The following is a 14,294-nucleotide window of genomic DNA, read 5'->3' on the forward strand; positions in this document are numbered from 1 at the left end:
TGGTGCTCCAGCATGGCCGCAGTCAATTGACTGAAACAAGTAAAAGAATAAAAGAAAATGGTGTTGAAAAGTTCTTGGCTTTGGGTAAAAGAAAATAGCTGCGGATCTGTGAATTATGATTTTATTCAGCATAATCTCCTCTCATATTCACACACTTATTGCAACAGTCCTTCAGTTTTTCGAACCCGTAGATTTCTTCCTGCAGATTTACTCCACTTTAGTGACTCCACTTAAGCATTATTAAAAATTAGTGCCCACCCAGAATATTCTGAAGCACCCTCAGGAACCAAAGCCTGGTGTCAGGCCTGTCCTGCACAGGTATAACCTTTACCAGATTAAGAATCCAAACGAAGAACAATCATGCAACAACAGTGTATGGTGTAATACGTACAACAAAACCACAGTAAGCTAAGAAACTAAGAACCCCTAAACGAGTTTAACTTCACAAAAACTATAATTTCAATGAAGGAGAACTTAGAACACCAGATATAAAACGCTGGTTCTCAACGGGGGTCAATACGACCCTTTGCGGGGTCCATGTAAAATTTTGTTGTTAAAAATTATGTGCAATAAATTAGCCATACTTTTAAAACGAACAAAATATTTTTAGCAATGTTTATATACAGTTCTTAATAATATTTAAGTATGAAAATATAATGGAATTTTTTAAGCATCGAATGGTTATGAGGGTCCACGAAACTATAACTGGAATCAAAGGGGTCCATAGCTAAAAAAAAATGGCTGAGAACCACAGATATAAAAGTTTCAGAGTCAAAAAATACATCAAACTTATACGTCCATCCTCAGCTGCCTAATGGATATTATTATGGTTTCGACACCTTGATTTATATATAGTCATTGAATATATATTTTGATTCCAGTATATATTAATTGACTATATATTAATCATATAGAAACACACGCTTACACACACACATACACACACATTTAAGTACAAATAGTAAATGCCAATGAAAGGTGTTCTTACCAGGATAGGGAAAGAAAAACCAGTCTGAAGCCCCAAGAACGTATAATTTAGAGTCCGTTCGTGCATTAAACTGTTTATCATTCTTGTCGTCAGTGAGCAGACCAGCGCTTGTAAGTATGCCGCATATCACCCAACCAAAAATAATTCCGATTAACATCTGAAAATAAACATTACAACATTTTTTTGTCATTTCTGATAGCTTCCTGCGAATGGGTGTTATTTTTTGTGTTGCAGAACATGTAAAAGTTTCTTTCTGGTTTTTGCTTCTCTGTTTGCTTTGAATTTTTCCTGAGAAAATTTCAGATAAAGGAGATAATTGCGTTGAATAGAATAATTGATTTTACTTGTTAGATTTTCTGATGAAGAAGAAAAAGTATTTCAAAGCCTCTATGTGATCGCACGAAATTTTTGGAAATAGCAGCGAAATCTTCCTCAAATTACATCATACTGAACTGAAAAGGAAACACGATGGATAATGTTGTTTTAGATGATAATTAATGCCCGAAAAAAATGATGATTGTTCCATTCTTTGATAATAGATCTGCTTGTTTGGGGCTGACATGAGCAAAACAGCAGCAGTAACAACAACACGATAAAAGAATACATACATGCATATATGGGGGTCCACATAGGGACCGGATGCTGGTTAGGTGAGCACCGTACTGGGCGAGGACTTCTAAAGAATGACGCAACCCCTGAGTACTACGTCGACCTCCTTGTGGTACCACCTGGATCTAAACCAACAGGAGAGAACGACTGCGGGTGTCTGACGCAGTATAACCAGGCCGCTCCGAGCAGATGGAGCTCGTTAGCCATGATCGGCAGCCTGTCTAGAAGGACACTCTGATATAAAACCGCCGACCCGAGGACCTCTATGTCATAGTCCCAGCTTACGTGTCCATGGCTGATGAACCCCGAGTGTAAAGGGTGGGGAAAGTTCCGCGCAGACTGCACTTCACCTTAAAACTCCATCGTGCAGTCCGAAGGACCTGTCCACGTCCACGACCACACCACGGACGAACGTGCAGACGACGTGGACAACAGCCTTCCTAATCTTCAGCAGTGAAGCGATGCCAAGAAGATAAGATGTGTGTGTAAGTGTGTGTGTGTGTGTGTGTGTGTGTGTGTGTGTGTGTGTGTGTGTGTGTGTGTGTGTGTGTGTGTGTGTGTGTGCGTGTGCATGCGAGCGTGTGGATTCAGGTGTAAAAATCTAGTAAGCTTCGGGCAGTCCGAAGAAGGCATAGCAAAACAACTTCCAGAAACAATAATGGTTTATTGACGTAGAAGGTCGTACATTTTTCCTATATCGAAGTTCGATAAGCTGAAATTAGATATTTTATAACTTACGGTTAGCAGCTGGGGTTGCTAGATATGCGAATTTTCGATCGAATCTGCTGCGAGTTAACATGGGATCCCTTAACGAGAATGTAAACTTCATTTGATTAAGGACTCTTTGGTCCGACAAGTAGCTAGCGGATTGCACTTCGTTTGGGCAATTACTGCTTCCGAGGTTTTGATGGTTATGAAACATATGTAGTAGAAATTTTATCTACTCCATTCCCTAACTTTGGATATGTATACATACATACATACATACATACATACATACATACATATATATATATATATATATATATATATATATATATATATATATATATAGGATATACTTTTTGTAAGGAGATAAAAAACCAAGGCCGTGTATAATATGGAACATTTATAAATCGAATGTCTTACAGCTGTTTCCAGGATATTTATTATATCCATTCATCGGAGACGGTGTGAGAGGATGGTTAAGTAATATTTAGTTTAATTAAGATAGGAAATATAGAGTGAATGTAGGTGATATTGTATTTGTAAATCCATTGTTTAGGCAGAATGGTATACATACAAGATTCCAATACCTTGTGAGTAAAGTCCAATTGTTTTTAAGATAGGTCGTTGGCTTTGTAAATCCATTATTAAGATTCCAATACCCTATGAGTAAAATCCAACAGTCATTGAAATTGGTCATTCCACATACAGAGTTTATACACAGTGTATACTGAGTGGAGACATTAGCTCCCTTTTTCGAGGTATCAGGGTGTAATTTTGCATCAGTAGCCAGCTGGAAAAGATGTTTCCCTGGGGGCTAAAAAAAAAACCTAGTAACATCGTCCTAAACAGGACTGAAAATTTACGTTGGCAAATAGATTTTACTCTTTAGTATTTTTACTACTTACTTCTCGCTCAGAGATTTAAAACTAAACGTTTTCCTCTTTATGAGATCAGTGACTGTGTATCACTTTAAAAATATATACCTCGAACAAGACCTAATGCTGCCATCTCGAGCCAACTGTTATCCTGTACCGATGAAGAGGAATAACTCAGAAACCATGGCCTGCAGGTACCGTTTAAGGCTGAGTGGGGACATTAGCTCCCTTGTTCGAGGCATCAGGACGCAGTTGTGCGTCAGTAGTCAGCTACTCAGAGTTTCACATTCCCGTTCGTCGGGCAGATCACAGCAGCTCGACGAACGGGAACGTGAAACTCTGAGTAGCAGTTTTTTGCGATATTTTTGTGATGTTTTTGCATCTTTTATAATAAATCATATTACTGTACCTCCAGTATTCGGGTACTATTTTTTTCCCACCTTGTTTCACATTTATGTGCTTACTCGAGTATATATATATATATATATATATATACATGCAAACACAATTACAGGTTCATATACATACCAATAAATACCTTCCTCACCAACAGACACATATATACTGGTTTGTATGCACACGCCTATCAAAAGATTTACGCCTAGCACACACAAATATTCACATATATAAATACTTAAATACACCCCACCACCACCACCACCACCACACACATAGACAAACGAAGATAAAACAAAACCTATCTCCATGAATTATATATAAAATGAAAGTGACCTCGTAACCAATGAAAGCGAAGGTCGGCTTAATTATATTCACGTTGCTTCTGTTGAAGGGAACGATATCTCTATAATACCAGCCGATATAAATGTTGGTTATGCTGGTTGAATATATAAAAAGATATATATAGATATATATCTTTTCTACTCTAGGCACAGTTTTGGTGGAGGGAGCCAGTCGATTTGATCGACTCCGGTACGCAACTGGTACTTAATTTATCGACTCCGAAAGGATGAAATATATATATATATATATATATATATATATATATATATATATATATATATATATATATATATATATATATACTAGCAGAGATACCCGGCCTTGCTCGGGATTAAAATGGCATAGTTTTTATTGTTTTACTTGCTTCAGTCATGTGACTGCGGCCATGCTGAAACATTGGTCGAAGAAATCAACCATAGGATTTATTATTTGTAAGCCTAGTACTCATTCTGTCAGTGTCTTTTACCAAACCGCTAAGTTACGGGAATGTAAACACAGCAACATCAGTTGTCAAGCAATGGTGGAGGTACAAACAGAAGACACGCACACACATACACATATATACGACAGTCTTCTTACAGTTTCCGAGTACGAAATCCACTCACAAGGTTTTGGTCGGCCTGAGGCTATAATAACTATATATATATATATATATATATATATATATATATATATATATGTATATATATAGTATATATATACTATATATATATATAGTAGCTGACAGACCCGGTAATTCCCGGGAAAGCGGGCTGGTCTCTTAGTTCCGTTCTCATAATTGATTCGCTAATCCAGTAACAATAATACAGAGTATGTCGCCCTTAAAACGGTTTTTGTGTATTTATTGAGAATACCGAACTGTCTTACAAAGGATCTTGTTTTTAGGAATTCCCAATAAATTAGGAATACCCAAACTGTGAATACAGTTATGTAATAACATGAAATTAATTACCCTTTAGTAAGAATTCAAATAAAGTAGCTCCGAAAAGGGTTTTAATACGTTCCCAGAGTATATAGATTTTAGGAGGAAATACTAATAATGTATGTATACTAAAATTGTGAAACATGTTACGTAATAACAGGCTAATCTGATATGAGATAATAACAATTCAAAGTAATTAACTATGAAAAAAAGCTTTTGTGCGTTCCCAGAGCATATTACCCTCAGCAGCGCTAGTGTTGGTATATTCGTGAAATAGTCACTAACCGAAATAAGTGGATCTATTGTTTAGGAGAATACTATTTACTTGTTAAAGCGTTGTGTTGGATAAATTGAGAAAATAACTAAAATAGTTCAAATACTAAGAAATAAGTATACTGAAAATGAATGGATTATTTCCCTTGGAATCTTAAAAATTTTACCCCCACTGTTCACTCACGCGCAAATGTTATTCCTCCCGCCGTTTACCCGAACATTTTTTCGAAATCAATTTATACTTAAAACCTTCCCAGACACATAAGCAATGTGCGTGTGAAGTTTTAATATGTAAGATATATACAATATTAAAATCACTGTTTACCCATGATATCGAAAGTATACTTCCAAAGTTGACTATATAATAGAAAATTTGTTTAAAGCAATATAATTTGATGGCGACAGATAAGTGGTGCGGTGGCAGATTTCCATTTTATAAATCTATAAAAAAGACCAAATTATAATTCAAAGATTTGCACATGAGCTGTGAAATTTGGTTGCGATATTTCTAATAAGGAAGTAAAAAAAAAAAAGAAAAAGCCGTTCGGATGAGCGGGAGGGGGGTTGGCCTCTCGCAAAATAAATAGTGTCCGGAAATCAAAAAGTGTTATTATATAATTAATCAAGTGTTTGGTTCGTTATTCTGAGTGAAAAAAAATGTTCAATACATTTTGTAAAATTTACCGTACCTTTCGAAATGGAATCTTCAGTCAAAGTAGACAGACTTAATTTAAATCGAACGGTATTTGATAATAAATACACACAAACACACACACAAATATATATATTATATATATATATACATACATATAGACATACATATGTATATATATATATATATATATATATATATATATATATATATATATATATATATATATATATATATGTATATATATACATGGATATATATGCACACCCACACATGTATATAAAATTAATTAATGTTTGTTTTTATGTCCAGTTATGATAAAAACAATTTTACATTAATCGGATGTGTTACTCTATACTTTTGTAAAGTATAAATTTATTCTTAAACAAGCATACTGTTAACAGTGATTTCGAAGTTTCGGCCAGCAGATGTAATGAATGGAGAGTGAAAGAGAGAATAAAAAGTAATCAATGAAAGATAAAAAATGAGGCAGTCAAAATAGCACACACTAACACACACACACACACACACACACACACACACACACACACACACACACACACACACACACACACACACAATACGAATTATGTGTACAAGTAAATTTTCCATCCCTACTGTTATGTTTAGAGCTCCATGTAGATTATCATCATCCAGTCTGCTGTCTGTAAAGTGGTTAGACAACTTCTATAATGAGTAGTATTACTAGTTAGGAACTACGGAACAAATGTAGGAAAAAGAAGGATAAACACAGGTTTATGTTATAGTTCTTACACGTGTTTCACTACCACGGTTGTTTGGAGCCTTGCGATAAATGTTCCAGACGCGTATTCATGCTCAATCGTAACGAGTCATCAAGGAGGACTTTGTTGTATCCTTGAAGATCCGTTGTGGTTGAGCACCTATATGTATTTGGGACTTCTGTAGCAAGGTTCCTAACCACCATAATGGTAAAACGCGCGTAGGAACTTTAATATAAACTTGCATTTCTCTCTATTTTTATTGTATGTATGTATGTATGTATGTATGTATGTATGTATGTATGTATGTATGTATATGTGTGTGTTGCGTGTGTTCGTGTGTGTACGTGTGTGTACATGTGCGTATGTGTATGTATGTGCGAGCGTGCGTGTGTGTATATAAATATACAAACACACACACATTGTGTTCTAAACACAACACGCTTATAAGAGATGTTATCACCGAAAGAATACCATTCTAAATTTGCCTTTCAGTGATGTATTTACATTAAATATGATACGTAGATTGCTATTTTTATTTAATATTGCTTCTACTGCATATAACGGGTTTTTATTCGCCCGGACGGCTATTCGCAATTCCAGTTAATGTTTTGTCACTGTTTTCCTAAATATCATATATTGGATATGACAAATCTCATCTAAACAAGGGACTGGATGTGGGCACACACTATTAACAAGGCCCAACGAGGCCAAAATACATCTAGTGTTCGTTCTTGTCGCTGCTAGAACAATTTTCGTTTCCCTCCGATGTATATTGTGTTCTCAAGCACAACACGCCCATAAGGGATGTTACCTCCGGACAAATATGACAGTTAATTTGCCTTTCAACGATGTATTTACATCAAGTATTATACATAAATGGCTACTTCTTACACACACACACACACACATATGTATTTATGTATGTATATCTCTCTACATATGAATGTATGTATGTATGCACGTGTTTGTTGATATGTTGTTTTATAGAAATACATGTATAGTGTGGTTGTGTATGTGTGTGTGTATGTCTATGTGTGTGTTTATGTGTGTGTGTGTGTGTGTGTGTGTGTGTGTGTGTGTGTGTGTGTGTGTGTGTGCGTGTGTGTATGTGTCAATGTGCACATCTGGCACAGCTGGAAATTTAATTCATAAGGACGAATTGGACGACGGATACTCACTGAAAATGTGGCATGCAGCGAAGTACGTTTTGTATGAAAGCCTTTTTTAGGAGTCCAAGCTGGAACTGGAATCTTATATTTGGCAAGGTACATTGACAGAATCACAGACATACTTGAAGTTCTGAAATTCAAATACATAATTTCTGAAGACAAGAAAATTCAAACTTTTATTATTTGAGAACGTGCTAGAATATATAGAGTCTTCGTCGGTTATTGTTAACCATGCGTCAACGTGTGAATGTACAGGCTTAGGCAAGATTTTTGTTTTTAGAAAGACTAACCGTTTGCTTATATGCACGCAAGGCCTCTCGTTATCACATCGCATCATCAGAGTTTATACAAGGAACGGCTGCTGACACAAGCCGATACAGTTTGGCGTCGGTGTCATTGCAGCAGTACTGACAGAATTCAAAAGGCCAGAACAGATATTACTAAGCATCATAACTGAACCTCTTGTAATTCCAGGAATCCATACCTTGAACTGATGGGATTTGAACCCAGAGCGTAGAGTCTGGACAAATACTGCAAGGTATTCTGTCCAACATTCTAATGTCTCTGCCAACTATATTCCGGCTATTCTCATAATCGGTTCCTTCTAACATGGGATCAGTCAATAATTTCTACTTTTATCATATGAATACGAAAGCGCGTGACCATGTGGTTGGTGCGTTGGTCCCACGATCATAGAATTATGAGTTCGATTCCTGGATCGGGCTGCTTGTTGTATCCTTGAACATGGTACTTCATTTCATGTTGTTCCAGTCTAGAGAGCAAAAAAAGGATACCAGCTAAGTACTGGTCCATCCCTACTCCCAGCTATCAAATCCTGGTTATTTCGCTGGATCATGAGTGGACAACCGAGGTGTCTCGGCCTGTATACAGGAAACTTAAACATAATTAGCTAAACCATGGGACACGTTGCCAAGTTATACACGTTTGCGAGTGACAGCTATGCTGCTGGGTTTTTTTTTTATCACACAAATACAAAAAGAGAAATGCAGAAATGGTTTGGGATATAGAAACCATATAGAAACCATGCAGATTAGATTAGATTATATTTTAATACTATTTGAGACTTATCCACGAACGAAACAGGAAAAGTAATATGAAAGTGAAATTAAGCAAAAGTATTCCGCAGAAACGGAAATGTACTCACGCCATGGATATCCCCCAATGGGTCTCACTGAATTTCACAATCACTTTAAAAATGTAGAATCCAATAAGTAAAAGTGTCGGTGTTATCGTAACTGGGCCGATGTAGCGAAACACGATACCCACAAGACCTGTTGCACCCAACAGAAACTGGAGGAGGCCAACAATTATCAGAGAACACTGTAACTGTAAGAAAATATAGGATTACATATGAGATAATACTGGCGAGGTATTAAGTAAACTATGTAAGGTGATGCCAGTGGATGAAAACAAAGAGAAAAGAGATATTGTATTGCTTTGTATAGGTTGTTTAATGATCCTATAATATTTCGGAAAGGATTCCCCTTTTCAAATAGAAGAAAATAATCAAAGGGTCCAAAGAAACGTGTTGTTATAAACAAGCAATTCTAGTGTGTTGTGATGAAAGGCGTTGCTCGAATTGTGTTGCGGGTCTACTGTATTAGTAGCTGTGGTTGGTTGAGGTAAGTAGTATCAGTAGCAGTAAGTAGTGCGGTGTGGCAGCAGCAGTAGCAGCAGCAGCAGCAACATCAGTAGTAGATGACGTGGTGGATCACTGAACAATTCCCGAACTTTAAGGCTTGATTGTTCTGATTAACGTAGCGTATATTCTCTAATGATGAATAGACTAAGGTTTTTAAAATGAGTTTTTTTTTATTCCATGTATTGGTACAATTTCATCCCCCAATCAGTATCTTTCTAATATTTGAATGGTCGAGAGTAAGATTGTATAACATTTGTGCCTTGTACGAAGGTATTAACGTGTTAAATGAAATGGTTTAACCCGGCAATCAAAACAGAGTCTTGACTTCGGGTTGTCCAGAGTTTACATTTATACGGCGTTGACCATATCATTATCAATGACGAGCCAAACTAGAGTCCGAAGGAGCTCGATATATAAGTTATTATTCAAACAATTGGTTCTCCTTTCCCGCAAAAACAGAAAGCTTGTGCAGTAAGTAAAATACAGAATAAGTTGTTTTTTTTCTAATTTAGGGACAGGGCTAGCAATTTTGAGGGTTAAGGTGTTAGTTGATTATGTCGAATCCACAATTTGACCAGCAGATTATTTTATGGACACCAAACGAATGAAAGGCGGAGTTTGAACACCGAGCAATAAATACATGGAACATGTACTGCTAGTGCTTATTTCCGACTAATTACATAATCCTTTCTTCTGTAGGCACAAGACCTGAAATTTTGTGGGAGCGAGATAGACGATCCCATCGACCCAGTGTTTGACAGGTACTTTTTATCGACCCCGAAAGAATGATCTCGGTGGAATTTGAAATCAGGATGTATAGCCGGAAGAAATACCGCTAAGCACTTGTCCGCTGTGCTAACAATTCTGCCAGCTCGCCGCCTATAGGACGTGATATAATAACGATTTCTTGAATATGCGTTAAACTCCTGTTTTAGAAGTTTGATTGAGTCGAAACAATGAGAACAGTTTTTCCTTCGTAAATAGTAGTGTTAATGTAATGTTTGCTACTGGAATTCATTAACTGAAGGACTCAGCATGATGCCCTTGCATCCACCACAAGTTAAAAATTGAGAACTATTGCAAACACGGTAGCAACAACCACGATAACAGCGATTTCTAATGACATGTTGTAATGATCCAAATTTAATTAAGAAGATAAACGAGGATGAACGGGGATTATTGTTTTTTAAGCCCGAAACTTATTTTATCGGTATCATTTGCCGAACTGCTAAGCTACGAAGACCAATGCTGGTAGTCAAGTTGTCAGGAAGTGGCGGGTGAAACACACACACACACACGACAGGCTTCTTTCAGTTTTCCTCCACCAAATCTATTCACAAGGCTTTGGCCCGAGGTTATAGTAGAAGACGCTTGTCAAAAGTTCTACGTAGTGGGACTGAACCCATGACCGAATGGTTGGGGAAGCAAGCCTCTTAACCACACAGTCACGCCTGCAAACTAATTAATATTTTGGACTACAACGAAAAAGTCATTTATTTATGACGTGACTCTTAACAAACCAAATATAATCAATGTCCAGATGTTTTCGTATTTGAATAGGTCAACTTTTGATATCCACGAGTCATATTTGGGCGTCAATAGTTAATTAACCTTCATTGTATTTGTAATTTAATAATGATACAATATTCTTACCAATCAACATAATTACTTACCATCTGGATTCTTGCATGAATTACTTCTTCTGGAGCGCCGGTTTCCATTGTGCTATTAGGTGTCGAAGTCTGATTCCAGTAATCTAAAATAAACAAATTTGGTTTGTCAAATAACGTTATTATTATTATAATTATTATTATAATTATTATTATTATTATTATTATTATTATTATTATTATTATTATTATTATTATTATTATTATTATGCAGTAGTTTTATTTTTATAATGTGCTTTCACTTCACTACCGAGCGCAGCTCTGTGTGCCTTGGGTATGTGCTGTGGTTTGCTGTGATGCTCTTATGGTTACTGTATTGAAAGTGTTTTGCGTAGGATGTGTGCAGTGCCCGGTAGGGCAATTTTCTGTATGTTATATATATTTGTAAGTCCTGGTGTTTTTGTTATGTATTTGTCTGAATATTTTTTTATCATACCTAAGGCACTTACTATGATAGGAATTGTTTCTGTTTTTAGATTCCACATTCGAGTTACCTCTATTTCCAGGTCTTTGTATTTTCAAAGTTTCTCCATTTCTTTTAGAGACACTTTGTCATCTGTTGGTATTGATACATCAATTAGAAAGCATTTTTTTCTTCATGATCTCTGATAACTATATCTGGCCTATTAGCCTTAATTTTTCTGTCTGTGTGTATTGGCATATCCCATAGTATGGTTGCTTTCTCCTTTTCTGTGACCTTTTCTGGCGTGTGCCTATACCATCTTTTTTCTGTTGCTATTCCATAATGTTGGCATAGCTTCCAGTTTATGTAGGTCCCAGCTCTGTCGTGTCTGTGAATATATTCCTTCTTAACCAGGACTGGGCAGCCAGAGATAATATGAATTATTGTTTCTTGTCCATCGCCACATATTCTGCAGTTACTTGTTATGTTTCATTTCATTATGTATTTTTGGTAATTTCTGGTGGGGAGGCTTTGGTCTTATGCAGCAATTAAAAATCCTTCAGTCACTGCTTTGAGTCCTGAGCTTCTCAACCATTGCTGGGATTTTTCTCTGTCTATTTCTTTTGCATTTAGTTTAGCCCATTCTTTGCCATGAAGGGTCTTTTCTTGCCATCGTTTTATCATGGTCCGTTGCTGTTCTAGTTTTAGTTTGGATTTCATTTGTTTTATAGCTTTTGTTTCTTCTTCTTCTTCTTCTTCTTCTTCTTCTTCTTCTTCTTCTTCTTCTTCTTCTTCTTCTTCTTCTTCTTCTTCTTCTATTAGGTAGTATGATATCTTGTTTGTATTTGTCAGCTTCCTTAAATACTGAAAATAGTGTTTTGTTTTGCTCGTATTTTGTGGCTATTTGTATTAGTCTTCCTTGCTTCTTGAAGTAGGTAGTTTTGCAGTCCTATGGTGGTTATTTTGTAATAGTTTTCCAGCTGTATAAGGCCTCTCCCACCTTCTGTGCGTTGTATATATAGCCTTTCTATGTCAGATTTTGTGTGGTGCATCCGAGATCCTGTCATTATTTTTCTTGTTTCCTGTCTATTTTAGATAGTTCGTTTAGTGTCCAGTTAAGGATATTGTAGCTGTAGCTTATAACTGGGACAGCTAAAGTGTTAATACCTATTATCTTGTTTATAGCATTGAGCTCTGTTTTTAGTATTGACGTAACTCGTCTATAGTATTCTTTCTTTATTTTCTCTTTCATTTGTGTGTGTTGTATCCTATCTATTTCATTGATTCTAAATATTTGTATGTCTGGCTTTGGTCTAATTCTCTTATTTCATTGGCTTTATCTAGTGTGATGATGCTACTCTTAACTAGTTTTCCTCTTTTCAGGGTTGCTTTGGCACATTTTTTTAATCCAAATTTCAATTATTATTATTATTATTATTATTATTATTATTATTATTATTATTATTAGTAGTAGTAGTAGTAGTAGTAGTAGTAGTAGTAGTAGTAGTGAAGGCGATGAGCTGATAGAATAGTTAGCACGCTGGAATATGTGGAGATAGACAAGAAACAATAAATCATATTGTCTCCGGATGCCCAGTTCTGGCTAAGAAGGAATATATTCACAGACACGACAGAGCTGGGACCTACATAAACTGGAAGCTATGCCAACATTATGGAATAGCAACAGAAAAAAAATGGTATAGGCACACGCCAGAAACGGTCACAGAAAAGGAGAAAGCAACCATACTATGGGATATGCCAATACACACAGACAGAAAAATTAAGGCTAATAGGCCAGATATAGTTGTCAGAGATCATGAAGAAAAAAATGCTTTCTAATTGATGTATCAATACCAACAGATGACAAAGTGTCTCTAAAAGAAATGGAGAAACTTTGAAAATACAAAGACCTGGAAATAGAGGTAACTCGAATGTGGAATCTAAAAACAGAAACAATTCCTATCATAGTAAGTGCCTTAGGTATGATAAAAAAATATTCAGACAAATACATAACAAAAACACCAGGACTTACAAATATATATAACATACAGAAAATTGCCCTACCGGGCACTGCACACATCCTACGCAAAACACTTTCAATACAGTAACCATAAGAGCATCACAGCAAACCACAGCACATACCCAAGGCACACAGAGCTGCGCTCGGTAGTGAAGTGAAAGTACGTTATAAAAATAAAACTACTGAATAATAATAATAATAATAATAATAATAATAATAATAATAATAATAATAATAATAATAATAATAATAATAATTATAATAATAATAATAATAATAACTTTTTTATTAGCTTTTTTTTAAATAAAATAATAAAAGCTAATAAACCGGATATTATTATAAAAGATCAGACAAAGAAGATGTGTTTATTAATTGAAATGAGTATTCCTTGCGATCACAATATAGCGGCGAAAGTATTTGACAAGATCAATAAATATAAAGACTTGCTAATAGAAATTGAAAAGATGTGACACCTGAAGGCGACTAGCGTGCCAGTGATTGTAGGATCTCTAGGAATGATAAAAAAAAAGGTACTGAAACCTATTTGAAAATGATACCAGGCTTACCATCCCTACAGGAAGTGCAAAAAATCGTGTTAACTGGAACGACTCATGTACTGAGAAGAGATTATCGCTGTGAAAACAACATCCATTCATGAATTTATTATTATTTTTTTTTAAATACATATTTTACCTGTGAATTTGCGTATGTAAACTGGGAATGCATACAACGAGTTTCTCTGCCCTAGGTGTACGTACGGAAAGCACTCGGCGAGAAATGGAAGAAAATTTGAAGAAAGAAGAAAAAAAACATAATGATAATAATAATACTTTCTACTATAGGTACAAGGCTTCAAAT

At 35.8% G+C, this 14,294-nt stretch overlaps 1 protein-coding gene across 1 annotated transcript in view; it reads right to left on the reverse strand.

Moving 5' to 3' along the window:
- The window catches only part of LOC106879370 (solute carrier family 23 member 1), a 37,961-nt gene that overhangs the window by 12,563 nt on the left and 11,104 nt on the right, over positions 1 to 14,294 (reverse strand). The window contains exons 5-8 of the mRNA XM_089339715.1: positions 11,017 to 11,099; positions 8,846 to 9,027; positions 7,690 to 7,810; positions 989 to 1,145 (exon numbers count right to left, since the gene is read on the reverse strand). Coding sequence (XP_089195841.1) covers positions 989 to 1,145; positions 7,690 to 7,810; positions 8,846 to 9,027; positions 11,017 to 11,099 — 543 coding nt within the window. The remainder of the gene's footprint in view (positions 1 to 988; positions 1,146 to 7,689; positions 7,811 to 8,845; positions 9,028 to 11,016; positions 11,100 to 14,294) is intronic.

Source organism: Octopus bimaculoides, chromosome 22 (genome assembly GCF_046866305.1).
Source record: "Octopus bimaculoides isolate indiv1 chromosome 22, ASM4686630v1, whole genome shotgun sequence".
NCBI lineage: Eukaryota > Metazoa > Mollusca > Cephalopoda > Octopoda > Octopodidae > Octopus > Octopus bimaculoides.